Consider the following 13,156-nt stretch of genomic DNA (forward strand, 5'->3'; position numbering starts at 1 on the left):
ACAGACTGCCTTTGCTGTTCTGGGCAACTCTGCAAATATGAATGTCAAACTCTGTGAATGCTATTCACACAGCACTACTGAAGGAAAAAAAAATCCATGGCTTGTAAGTATTCCCCTGGTAAAAATACTGAAGAACCTCTATATATATCACACCAACAATACAAGCAGTCATTCCTGAAATACACTGGTTATAGTGTGGGAAGATTTTGGAGAGGAGAAAAAAGCATGCAGTGATCCTACACCTTATTCAGGAAAACACTGAGTGTCTGCACCTAAAGAGTTTATTTGTGCTACTGCTACTGCCCATTACCTCTCCCAAGGTATGGGCTGCCAAAGGTAGATCTCCAGAGATTTTAATCCTTCCTTACGGTGTCAATAAATACATTAAAATTAATGTGGGGGATTCAAAGGCAGCTTGCCTCTTTTTCACATTGGTTTGAATGCATCTTTAAACATCACAAAGCAGACAAATTAGATTTACCTCCGTGTAACTTACAACAAAGCATATTGGATGGATTAAATGAAGGTGAATAACACCGTTTAAATTTTAACCGGATTTTATAATTTGGCTAAATTTTTTTCAGAGACTTCTTTGATTTTCTTTCTTGTTTAATACATTTGCAGTTTCAGTTTTGCATTGTGAATGAATTCCTGGAAGAATCCCTGAAGGAGAACATGTGAAAGTACCTCTTCAGCCTGTTTCACTGGGTTTGCAACACTTGTGTCAAAGTATTTTTGACCCCTGCTGGTAGGAGTCAGTACTGCAGCTCCACCATAGGCACTGGCAGGAGGCCTATGAAGTGCTCAGGTTTTCATTGACTTGTAGCTTGTCAGTGCGATTCAAACTAAACCACGTATAGATAACTTCAGAATTTCTTTTCCAGCTGTACCTTGCATACAAATGATGTAACCTCTTTAAAACTCAGATCATCATCTTTTATTTTATGCCGATTGCCATAAAATCCTTTATAACTCTTATGTTGCTGATAGGGACTCATCACACAAACCTTTGCACCAGTATTTCCGAGTAAAATTTTATTGCTCCATGTGCCATTACACCATCCAATAGCATCAATGGAAGTTTTTTAACCATTCCTTTATGGGCCTTAAATCCAGTTTACAATACAGCATTCTGTATGTTTGTTTTTCCTAATTATGAGACAGTTGAGAAGTTCAGGGGTACAACTTCGTGGGGCGCTTAACAAATAATAAAGTCTTGGCACATTCTCATTACATATGTTCAGCTGTTACTGTTGTGAAAATATTACTGACAAATGTGTGGGAGGAAAATGGCACCATATGCTCAAGACTCAAAGCTTTCTTTTGAAAAGTAAAGACAATATTTCTATCATACATTTATAGGATACAAAACCTAGTTTTCTACCAAAGAAACCAAAACCATCTTTGCATTTGTAACCAAAAGAGAAAAATTAAAACTGTGGTCTAATCTCCTTTGATAAGATGTTCCTGCCTCATGGTGACTAGTGCCCCAAACACATTTGCCTTTCAAGTTTTCTTTCCTCCATTTTTATTCATTCATTTCTCAAAGACTGCATAAAGTAATCAAAAACAAAACCAACCTCTATTAACAACAGCTGGTATACTTAATCTTGCTTAAAGCCATTGGCATTTTGATTAAATTCCTGAGTTAGTGCAGTTACTTCCTCCAAGTTTGAGTCTGCATGTCATCAGTCAGTGTGCTGGCGGCACCCAGTATGGCTTGGCTTAATACTGACAGGTGGTAGTGAACTTTGTCCCAGTCGCTGGCCTGCCCTGATGACTCAGCATTAGCATAGGCATCAGCTAGACCTGGGAAGGTTTGTTTGCCAGCACTGCTTGAGGCCCAGATAACATGCCTGTGTAACACACAACAAAATAAAGATTAGCTCAACAGTGTTATTAAATGTGTTTCTGAGTTACAATGAAACAAACAATTGCTGTCACTACACTTGGTATCTCTTGTCAAAAGACTACTAAATGTAACAATCAACAGAGCATAACAGCAGCCGGCCAAGATTTAACCTACTGGCACTGCCATATTCAAATCACTAGTACTGTTAAAACACATTGTCTTAATTCCATGTGTTTACCTTCTGCATATTGTTCACTAGCTTCTCCCAATGGCTCCTTGCCCCAGAAATACCGTACTACTGCATTCCATGTTTGTGTATCACTGTTACTTCTTTCACTATAGGTATTAACAACTATGCCAGCTCCAGTGGCTCCATAGACTTTTGCTGTTTGTGGGGGTTAAAAAGTTACTTAAGGCCTGAGGCCTTATTTTGGTCCTATTTAAGATAGTAGGCATAACCACTGTAATCATGTCTTGATTAACATGTTTTATTAACAGTGGGACTTCACTAACCCCCACAATCCTTCTTCTCTCATTGTGTACTGTGTCCTGCATGACACAGAAGACTCCACTAGGCACTATAATTTTATTATTTTCCAAAGCCACAGAAATCTCTGCGCAATCCACTGGGCCACATTCTTACCTAAATCCATATTTATCTGGGAAAGCCAGAGGGTCCAAGAAAGCTCGATCCAGAAGCATGAGTTGGTCATTGATCCATCTAACCCTAAGCGGCCTGAGGAAAAAGACATGGTAAAGCAAAGGGGGCTGGTATTCATTTCTGTTTGGATGGATGTGGATATGACTGTGCACATACTGTATGTAATGTGTGCACCTACGTTTCATTTGCCAGGTCTGGACCTTGAATCACCTTCTCCAAATTAGAAACTGCAGCACGAAAGCTGGTCACTGCATGTTTAAGGGGTTCTGAAACGAGATACAGATGATTGCTGTCACCCAGTGATGATTGTATTCTTTTATTCTCTCTAATTACACTTGATTATTGGGGTAGAACATAGATATACAAGACAAAACATAGATGCACAAGACACTTTCAGAGGGTATCATTAAAGTATAAGATGTGTTACCTAGCTCCAAAAAGATCCCCTCCCCCCACATCTCTCAAAAGATCTCCTGTACTTACCCATTGAAATGTTCATAGTTTTAAGTTTCTGCTCATATAGGTTCAAAGCAGTGCTGAGGTATTCCTCCAGACTTTCAGCATAGTCAGTGCAGTTTAATGGCAGGATCAAGCTATCAGCCAGTCGGATCAGGACATTTCCTGCAGTCCTGGCTACAGCTTGATGACCGACAAAGCCTACAAGAGAAGGTATGAGCTAATGTTATAAAGGAATAATTTGATTCTTTTCAGCTAATTATTTATTTTCAGTGATCAAATCTGAAAACAGAAAAACCACAACTTAGAAAATATTTTCTTGAGAAATGCAACGCTTTTTCTTTTTCTTCCATTGCTGGCAAAATATTTTCCTGTCATAGCACTATGACAGGTAAGGGGTTAGACAAGGATTCATTTATTCTACTTACTGTGCAAGAAGTAGACTACTAGGGGGGGGAAAAAAAAAATTCTCACCAGGATCAATGTACTTTGAAGCATAGTCAAAAGTGTCATATGCTGTGTGATATGCAGGATAAATCCGAGCATTTGTTTTAGTCTGTGTGAAGACAAATATATATACAATAATAGTTACAATATTATCTTAATGAGCTCAGTTAACACCTGCCTTCTCCTAATATATGTGAATGCCAAAATAAAACACTTTTTGCAGCTTATTTTGGTTTAAAATGTACAATGAACAACTGGCTTCAATGACCAGAGCATTTAACTGTATCTATCATTCTTATTTTTAATACACAATCAGTACACGCTAGTTAAAGCACATTTACTGCGACTGCACAAAAAGGCTCTAAAAGCAAAACTGTGCAGTATTATTCTGTCTATGTGTCAAATCGTGCAATCGTACATCTTTAGTACCTTGTCATATGTGTATGACATGTCCATGGACGTGATTCCTAGATAATGGCTGAAGGGAGCATAATCACTCCCTGCTCCTGTCAGATATCCCATCCTGTTGAAAGAAGATAGAAAACATCACATTGGGAGCACATTCTGAGGTATTTCAGCAGAGAGACATGGGATAGAATTAAATATGAACATATATAATGAAAACACTGCAAAATTCTGTGAAAATACATATCACAAAGAAAGTAGGACTTGGCCAACCAAACCAACTGTCTGTTAGATCATTTAAATGATTATGACGACATAGAACCAATAAAACTAAACAAAAAATCGAATTCTGTATCTCATACATTATTGTGAATACACAAAATATGCAAATTGCATATCTTAATTGCTTCTGATCAGGCTTTTTTGTTTGAGGAGCGTTTTAAGCTCAGATTGTGTTTTACAAGTCTTTTACATTCTAACAATGAACCAGCTAACACTACTGTGGCCACTGGTAATTTATTAAAAAACTAATATGTTTATATCTGAAACATGCGGAATAACATCTATGATGTCAATATAATATCAGTTGTTGTTGCTGTTGTTGTTGTTTTTTTAAACTTTCAAATAGAGACAAGTGATTTTGAATAGAATCCTAGACAACTGTTCTTCCAAGATTCAATGCAAGATTAACAAGATGTGGCTGCAGTTTATTACCTGGGAATTAATCCATGGGTGGGGCTGGTTTTGTTTGTGTACTGTAACCAGTTGTCATACACAGATTTTTCGTGGCCAGGTGCTTTAACCTAGAAAGCAAAGGTCAGTGTTGCAGTAATTCATATGATAAATAATCCATCTTGATTGACAGACTATTGCAACGTAAAGTCGGAAAGATACTTTAGAATAGTCTAGGACGAGTAGAGATTTTTGTAAAAATGGATAAGTGCCTGTAAATAGGACCAATACCTACAAGTACGAAGACCTATCAGATGCTTATTGGGTTCAAGTTTCACTAAAATCTAACCAAAATGAGGAAACGGTAACGATTCTTGTGAATAACGGTATTGGCGCCTCACTATCACATAAGCTCATTGATTCTTAATTGATCCAGATTAGCTAAAAACCACACTTCTGAGCAGTAAAAGTCTTGGTTTTGTCTAGATAGTAGTTTGTCAAAGGGCTCACCTGTTTTGCAGCTTTAAAGATGACATTCTGCATTGATGGCATGCCTGAAGCTCCGAGAGTAGCATTAGCTGAATAATGCAAGACAACAATTGTTTTGCAAGAGCATCACTATTAAACCTATAAATTCATCTTAGGTGTGTTAACACAGCGTTTCATTTCATGCAGACTATGTGCAAAAGAATCAGATTTAGGTTTATATTTTTAACATTTCTTCAAAAACTCCAGGAGCATTTTTTTTTTCTGTTAGCTGTTTGTGTCGTACTGGCTGATTGGAATACATTTAAATTTACTTCTGATGTACAGGTGCAGTGTGGAGCTTCTTACCAAATACTGCAATGTCCACGTTTATGTAAGCAACACTTCGTTCACTGAGTGCTGCAAAGTATTGCTGAAGCAGAAACAAGAACGAGGTCAAGTGTAGAAGAATGTGCACTTTATATCTTTAACACAGATGGCCATTTTACACATTGCTTGGAGTTGTGGGTAGTCTTGTGGATAAATTGCAAATCACCTCTGTGTATTCTGCAGACCCAATAAGGCCAAACTCCTCAGCTCCCCAGCTTCCAAAAATAATGGACCTGCGAGGCCTCCAGGTGCCTACAATAGAGAGCCACAGAGGTCAGCCTTTATCGAGAACTCTATACAAACAGTCATTCATTCCAGCTCCTCCTCACCCTGTTTGACCATCTTGCCCAGCACCCTGGTAATTTCCAGCATGACTGATGTGCCGCTGCTTGGATCTATCGCGCCATGAACCCAACTGTCCCTGTGGTTGCCGTATATCACATACCTGTCTGTGGATATAAACACAGCACTTACACAAAATAATCACAACATCAAAACAGCTGATCTTAAATTGCCGATCCAACCTTGGTCTCACCTGGCTCCACACTTCCTCTGATAAAACCCATTACATTAGAGGAGGGTTTCACCTCTTCATAGTTGTAGATGTCCAGTTTTACATCACTGACATGAAAGGCAACACAGAAAAGGGACAAAGAGGCTTTAACTGCTGCTCCAAAAACATGTATTTGTATAAATGGAATTGGTTATTCAAGTGTAAATCATCTGACATGAAATTGTATAGTGAATAAAAATGATCAAGTTGGCTGGCAATTAAATGTTTACTACACTGATTCTAAATTATCTAATTGAATTATTCAAAAATAGTTAAGTTGAAAAGGTCTGTAAGGTTTTTTACTTTTTAAAACTTTTTACTTATACTGTTGGTTACCTGTTGGTGAAACTGGATGTAGGTTTGAACCCTGGACCACCAAAATTGTAGGTACAGTTGAATCCTCCTTGCCATGCATCTGGAGCTGGTTCTCCTCCCAACTCACTGAAATGACCAATGGAAAAAATATATTATTAAAGTAATCATCACCTTTGTTAGGCTGTATCAGTTACACATGCAGATCTATCTTGTCACAAACCAGATCAATCGATAGGCGTCCTCAAATCCGATTGGTTGAGTTGGAATAGGAGGAATGCCTGTAATGTCTGTGGCATTGATTCTGTATGTTTCCTCTGTAAAATAAATGATTACATTTAAGAATTGATACAAAAGTGAAATAATAAAAAAGTAATTAAATGTGATTTGAATTTCCATAGTGTATGTGTTTGAAGCTATATAGCGTGTATCTTTTTGGCGTGTGGAGAAGTGCAATGGTTAACCTTTGGCAGCCAAGTGAGGTGTCAGCAAGTCTCCAAAGTCAATGTTGTAGGAACCTCTTTCCACGCCACTGGGTGGCATGTACCAGGAGTGAGGATACGTCTCATTGGCGTCTGACATGAGACCATCGTTCATGTCCAAAGGATCTGTATAGACAAGCACTCCAACGACGCCATATGGTGCTGCATTGATGGCCTGGATGAGACACATAATGCATTTTGTAAACAGTAATTTGTTGGTTTACACTTTTATTCTTTTATAATTTACATTTCAGTTGTCATCAAACCTGTCCACTCTAGAGGAATTTGAGCTGCAAAAGTGCTATATTAATAAAGTTAGAATTTACTAGTGTGTGGCGGTAATCTTCTTTTTTTTTTTTTTAGCTCACGTGATGTCAGCGTATCTTAATATAAAAGTTTGTGACTACAGAATAGTGTTTATGTAGATTAGATAAAACAATTATGCCACTTGTTAAAGTAAGAGTTTGAACTAACATGTAACTAGTGGCAATAAGAATTAACCCTGTTGCTTAGTTGATGGTTTTTGCTTATAACCAAACAAAATTGGGCTTAAAATGTACAAATCGGTGATTTAATGATGCATTCTGAAACTCACTTTAGCCGATCTTCCTGCGCCACCATATTTGGTGATAGCAATAGTTCCTCTGAGGTCCACTGTCTTGTTCAGTTCGCTGTAGTCACTTGGCTTCCCCTGATTGGCATAAACCAATTTCCCCTAAAACCATGAGAAATAGAAACGCTCTGTGAGCAACAGAAACTCAAAAAAGTGAACTGATATGAAGAAAAGGTGATTTAAATCTTTCTGTAACCAAATTTTAAAACTATTAATGTTTATGTAATGGTCTGTTAATGCTCCTCTTTTATTTGCCACTTACATTTTGTATCTTTGCTAGTTTGCTTCCTGTCTTTGTCTTTTTTACCCCTTAGTCATTCTCTGCCTTTCCCTCATTGGCTCATAGTCCAGAACACTGTTATCATCAATATCAATCTGGTATCAATCTGGTTGTTAGTAATCAGTTTGTGTACTTCACAGAATCACTGTATGTCACTGTTTGAACCTTTATGTAGCTCTTGGCATTCAAGTGTTTTACTATTATCTTAACTTTGCTTCAGTTTCCCCTGACTTTACTTTTGCTTTGCATTTTGCTGCCACCTTCAGTTGGAGTTCATTTGCCTGCATGTATTTTGTATTGTCTCTGAGGAAAGGTTTTTTTTATTATTATTATTGTGTGTTCTGCATTCATAAAGTGAGTCGGGCTAGAACAGTCTATTTTCCTAATCAGGGTATCATTTTTTTTACTGCCATGAGAAAGCTTGACAGTGATACAAATCTTTACAGACTGGCTCTTGACGTCTTGCTAACGCAGTCTACATCATAACTTGTGAAATTATCAGTACTTGGCAAGTCTATGAAAGACATTTTAGCCTTGAAGTTGATGTTGAGAAGTTTATGGCACCAATAAACAAGCGCTATTGCCTAATTTACTGAAAAGTGTGGCACTAAAATAATCTGTGACTGTGATTATAGCATATTCATTCATTTATTTATTTTTCCATTCAATGTTAAATTTTCTCATAATATTTGTCAGAAGTAAATCCCATCTCTTTTACACCTGGAAATATTTGTGTCACATACTCATTCCCTGTTTGTTTTTAAGGTTTTCACATAAACACTCTATGTGAACTAAACCCAACACTGTTAGCTTTTGTTGCACGGCAACTTAATCCTTGTTCAGAGCAGAGGTTTTTAAACATCTTTCTTGAATATACAGTCATGTAGCTGCAACAGTTAAAAGTATACTGATTGTATTTCAGTAAGCATACAACGTGCAGCCTCAAAGGTTACAACAAGTAAGCTAATTATGACTATCATGTGATTTTATTATTTTATCATTCTTTCAGTAATTTAATGGTCAGAAAGGGTGTAGGAGTTCCATAGACACAGAATATTTCAGTGTTTGTGCACAAACACACAATAAAACACTGGAGGTTTCTTTGAGGACTGTTTTGCCAGATTTTCCCATTTCAGAAACAGGATGAAAGCTGTTGGTCAACTCTGTTTGGTTAATGACAATAAAGCAGATATTTTAAATGTAATATAATTGATGTGTTTTCAGTTTTATTTTGAGTGATTTGCATTTATAAGTTAAAGTTAGTGCTTGATGCGTAAGGCTGTAGCTTTTTACCTTTACATGTCCTGCAGGGGAGTATGCTGCATACGGCTGAACCACCTCAGGATCGCTTTGGTCCGGAGTGTAAGGCTTTTCTTTTTCTCTTATTGTGTGCAGCACCGTATCGGTTGGGCTCACTGAAATTAACAAGTCATGGTGAAAGATCTGTTTGTGAGACATCAGGGCGCTTGCAGATTGAAGAGCTTCTCAGTGTTAGAAAGAGTGTTAAATACAGAGAGTGGATAGTTTTCGCTTAATACCAGTTTTCTTGGTATGTTGGATTGAGTATGGAATGGAACTTTCTTAAAAGACAAAATACGTATGTATGGGAAAAAAATATACAATATAACCAAAACGTAACAATGTAAAAGTACTTAAAGGATTTTGTCTTCCATGGAATAATCCTATGAATGCTGATGGAGCAGCTTTCACTGTAGTTAATCATACCGCACAAGCTAACTAAACCATTCATTCTTATACTGTAATGTTTACTTTGACCAAGATAATGTAACCATTCCCTCTATCATCATGCTTTTCACAAGCATTTCACTCACCTACAGTGACTGTATTAGGGTTATTTTTGTCAGGGAAGGACAGGTAGACCCAGTACTCCTCTCTCCAGGCCTTGTCTAGTCCAGTTTCAGGGTCTTGCCATCTCTTAAGCATTATCTGTACAGTCTCCTCATCTCCAGCTGTGGTAGCCATATGGGGCACTTTTGTCAGGCTCCTGTGAAGGAAGATAAAAGATAAAACTTCAATGGCAATTTAGCCTTTGAAATACTTGAATGAATGGTAATGGTATTAAATTATACTCTTTGGATTTTAAATGAGGTGCTGGTGAGATTTTATAACATTGTTTAAAAAATAAGGAAACTGACCTGAGATTTTCCTGAATCTGAATGTTGTCCACCTCCGACATGAACTTCTCAATGAGGTTCTCATCCACATCCTTGGCCACATCTTTCAGCCACGATGGTGCAGAGGTGCCGCTCTTGGCAATACCAAAGTGACCAATTAGGATGCCTATGGTCAGTACGGCAGCACCACACACAACCCCAATTATCACCTGTTTTATCATACTCCTCCCTGAGATGAGATCCTCCTGTGAAAAAGTCTCTTTGGACCTGAACCCTGACAGTGAGTCTTCCCCAAAGATCTTTTTTTTGACCTGTAAGCTTTTTATGAATCCCGTCTTATGTAAGACAGCATTGTTAATTCCTGAATGTAATGACAGTGAAGCCCCTGCAGTCTCCTCCCATAAGACATGGTCATTGTAAAGTTTACTCATTAATGTTTGCAGATGCGATGGACTTTATCCCTTCATGTGTAAATGTGTGAGGGGACTGAAAATCATTTATTTTCAATGTTTGCACACCTAAATCCTTTTCTTCTTTTCTTTTTAAACATGTCATTCTCAACCCAATTCTCAATTTCTTAACTTAATTTCAAGTCAATTTATGTATGTATATTTATATTTAAAGAATTCTTAAAGTAAAAAATATATAAGAGTTAGAATGTTGCTAAAATGTAATTAAAAACTATATTAACAATATAAAGATTACAAGACAAACAAAAAAATATCACCAATAAAGGAAAATCCACTGAAATCATTAAATCCACGTAGGGTTTAATGCCGAAGTTGTACCAAAATGGGAATGTCCAAATATTCCTAATACACAAGAGATGAGAGACTGTTGCCTGTGTCTATAAATAATGAATGAATGGATCTTGTGAGACTACGGTGAGTTATTTGATATCAGTACTAAATAAACACAATCTTTGTTGGGACTAATGACTTTCATGCATGACTTCCTGTTACTTAACTGCATCATGATAGCACGCCAAAAAAGGAACCTGAAAGAATCGAATTTTATGTGGAGAACAAAAAAAAGTACACAGTAACGTGGACCGATTAAGAAAATTGGTCACATGGGACTAGAATAAACTTGAACCTTTTGCATGCTTTGTTTCATTTTAAAAGCATGTGAGATGTGAAACTGTTTGATTTGTTTCTCAGATGATCTTTAAAGGAGTAATAACATAGTCATGAAGCTAAACTATCATATTTCAAATTTTACAGAGCTTTCAAATGTTAGAGAACTGAAGACAATGTGATGCTCACTACATCTGATTTAAGGCCAATAAAAAATGTGTCTTTTCAATCTGCGTAAGTCAGTCTGAAATGCTCAGTCTATCTTACAGTAAGCACTGTTTGGATGTACTGTTTGAATTCAGAGGTAAGGAAAGAAATAAATGTGTGTCAAAGATATGCAGAAATCCTTCAGCCCTTAATGTTGTCGTACAACACATTAACTAAACATGCTTTGCATGCAGGCTGTTTTCGACACTACTTTGTAAAAGTCTTGAACAATTCCTCATTTCTTTATATTTTGCAGGGAAGATGTGAATAAGTGCAGTGATCTATTGAAACAGGTAAACATAACTGGAAAAACAGTTTATAAGGCAAAAACAGAGTTTATGCTGACAAGCTTGAAAGTCTTTTTGTACAACCACCTTTATTTTTCAATATCCCAAATATCACTGGCTGAAATGCCAAATGAAATGCCAAAATGTGCAACTTTGTAACAAGAAGCTAGTAACAAAGTGCCTAAAGATGCAGTGGGTTCTTTATTAAGCTGTCTGTTATGTGCATAAGTCAGAGTTTAGTGGCATATGTGGAGGTAGATTTCTTTTCTCATGTATTAATCACATATTTAATCATATCACATTAGTTATAGTAATATCACTTTCTCACTTTACTATAGTAAGAGCACTCCTGTCACTAGTTTGCATGCATGTGGAATGTTAACACAGTGAGGCCATTGTAATGGGAGACATTATATAGATAGTCAGACTACTTCTGCTTATCGGGGATGTAAATCCTTAGGTGACGGCTAAGCAGAAAACAAGGTCATAATTCTCTCTGTGAGGGAGAAGGTATAGCCCCCCGTGAGAGAGGCCAACATGTAAGAGTTTGTGGAATGTTCTGTTCTGTCTCTGTATATAAGATGTAAAGGCAGTGGCCACAATTCAGAGATAGTCCTAGTGTTTCACTGGGATGCTCTCTCCACATTGCAATGTGTTTATTAAACCCACTTCAAATCAAGCTCACTGGGTGTGTTGCAGGTTATTGTTTTTTGGGTTGTTTTTTTTTTGCCTGTCCCATTTGGTTCTTTAGCTGTCAGAATTGTTGTCTGAAGACCAACAAGAATACCCAATGAATTTACTTTACCAAGTGGATCATCGCGGCCTTGCCGTATTGGTCCATTTGATCGACCTTTGTTGTTATTATTTATTTTATTTTATTTTCAGTTGTTATAGATGGGACAGACATGACTAGGGGATGGGAAAGGGAGAAAGAAAGATGAAGGAAAAGAAAAACAGAAGGGAAGAGGGACAGTGAGAAAGGGTGCTTAAAAAGAGAAAGAAGAAAAAAAAAGAAAAAAGAAAAAAAACCCTCCTGGATCACCTGTTGAGAGGAAAAGAAGAGAAAACAAGCAAATAAACAGAGCAACATAATAAACACAACACCATCGCATTAATCTAGCTAAGTGTAAACAGCAGTAAATACTAAATATTGAATGTTGTGGTGCAGCACGCAGGACCGACAGCGCACAATGCGCTTTGAGGTAGCAGCCAAGAAAGGTGTAGTTTATGTCTATGGACAGTGAACATCTGTGTGCACACCTGTGTGAATCAGCGCGCTTGTATTCAAAAGGTTTCCCCATTGCAGGTTATTGTTAAATTTTCCACAACACTTGCAAATCTATCAGTCACACACATTTAAACTCAGATGAATGCATCAGAGAGCAACTTGGGGTTAGTATCTTGCCAAAGGATATTTAGCATACAGCCTGGAGCAGCCAGGGAACAAACTGTCTGATCAGTAGATGACTTGCTCTACCTCCTTAGTTACAGCCACTCCATGAGCTTGAGCTCAATTAATTTTAGTATTCATGACTCATTTACTTTACTTGTCATGTTCAACCAGAAAAATCCTAACAATAATGAAAGATTTATCACTCAGTGACATACACTGACACCCAAAGGGTACATGTGGTCCATAACTGTAGACCTGTAGGTGACCATAGCGTACACTACTATTTTCTGTCTGGAACTGATCCTCACTGAGGATGGATCAGTGTTCCTCAAAATAAATAAACTTTAACACGTTATTTAATCTCGGATTCTTGCAAAATGTTCGACGAGGACCAATTGAAAACCAAAATACAAGAGAGTTGAGACAGTAAGCGCACGGAAATAACCGTTAATCGAAGCAACGTTGCCCTC

The 13,156-nt window shown here is 37.4% G+C and overlaps 1 protein-coding gene across 1 annotated transcript; it reads right to left on the reverse strand.

The window, feature by feature from the left end:
- Nucleotides 1-1,020: 1,020 nt before the first annotated feature.
- On the reverse strand, nt 1,021-10,304 carry naaladl1 (N-acetylated alpha-linked acidic dipeptidase like 1). The gene is made up of 19 exons (XM_005924511.3): nt 9,745-10,304; nt 9,421-9,593; nt 8,882-9,003; nt 7,291-7,410; nt 6,678-6,870; nt 6,437-6,530; nt 6,238-6,342; nt 5,884-5,969; nt 5,678-5,797; nt 5,515-5,600; nt 5,328-5,391; nt 5,004-5,071; nt 4,536-4,624; nt 3,846-3,939; nt 3,444-3,525; nt 2,997-3,170; nt 2,692-2,779; nt 2,496-2,588; nt 1,021-1,856 (listed from the first exon to the last, which is right to left on the reverse strand). Exons 1-19 carry the CDS (start codon nt 10,152-10,154, stop codon nt 1,658-1,660), a joined length of 2,460 nt encoding a protein of 819 aa, XP_005924573.1. The 5' UTR covers nt 10,155-10,304; the 3' UTR covers nt 1,021-1,657.
- Nucleotides 10,305-13,156: the final 2,852 nt, after the last annotated feature.

This window comes from Haplochromis burtoni, unplaced genomic scaffold, assembly GCF_018398535.1.
Source record: "Haplochromis burtoni strain Fernald_Lab_line unplaced genomic scaffold, NCSU_Asbu1 Contig_54, whole genome shotgun sequence".
In the NCBI taxonomy this organism is placed as follows: Eukaryota; Metazoa; Chordata; class Actinopteri; order Cichliformes; family Cichlidae; genus Haplochromis; species Haplochromis burtoni.

What these genes read in the sequence shown, in the direction of transcription:
- naaladl1 (XM_005924511.3), bottom strand. Translation starts at nt 10,154, where the DNA reads ATGAGTAAACTTTACAATGACCATGTCTTATGGGAGGAGACTGCAGGG. An exon ending in CCCTAATACAGTCACTGTAG is followed by an intron (nt 9,004 to 9,420) that starts GTGAGTGAAATG and finishes TGTTAATTTCAG; the next exon opens with TGAGCCCAACCGATACGGTG. An exon ending in CGTGGACATTGCAGTATTTG is followed by an intron (nt 5,072 to 5,327) that starts GTAAGAAGCTCC and finishes TGCATTATTCAG; the next exon opens with CTAATGCTACTCTCGGAGCT.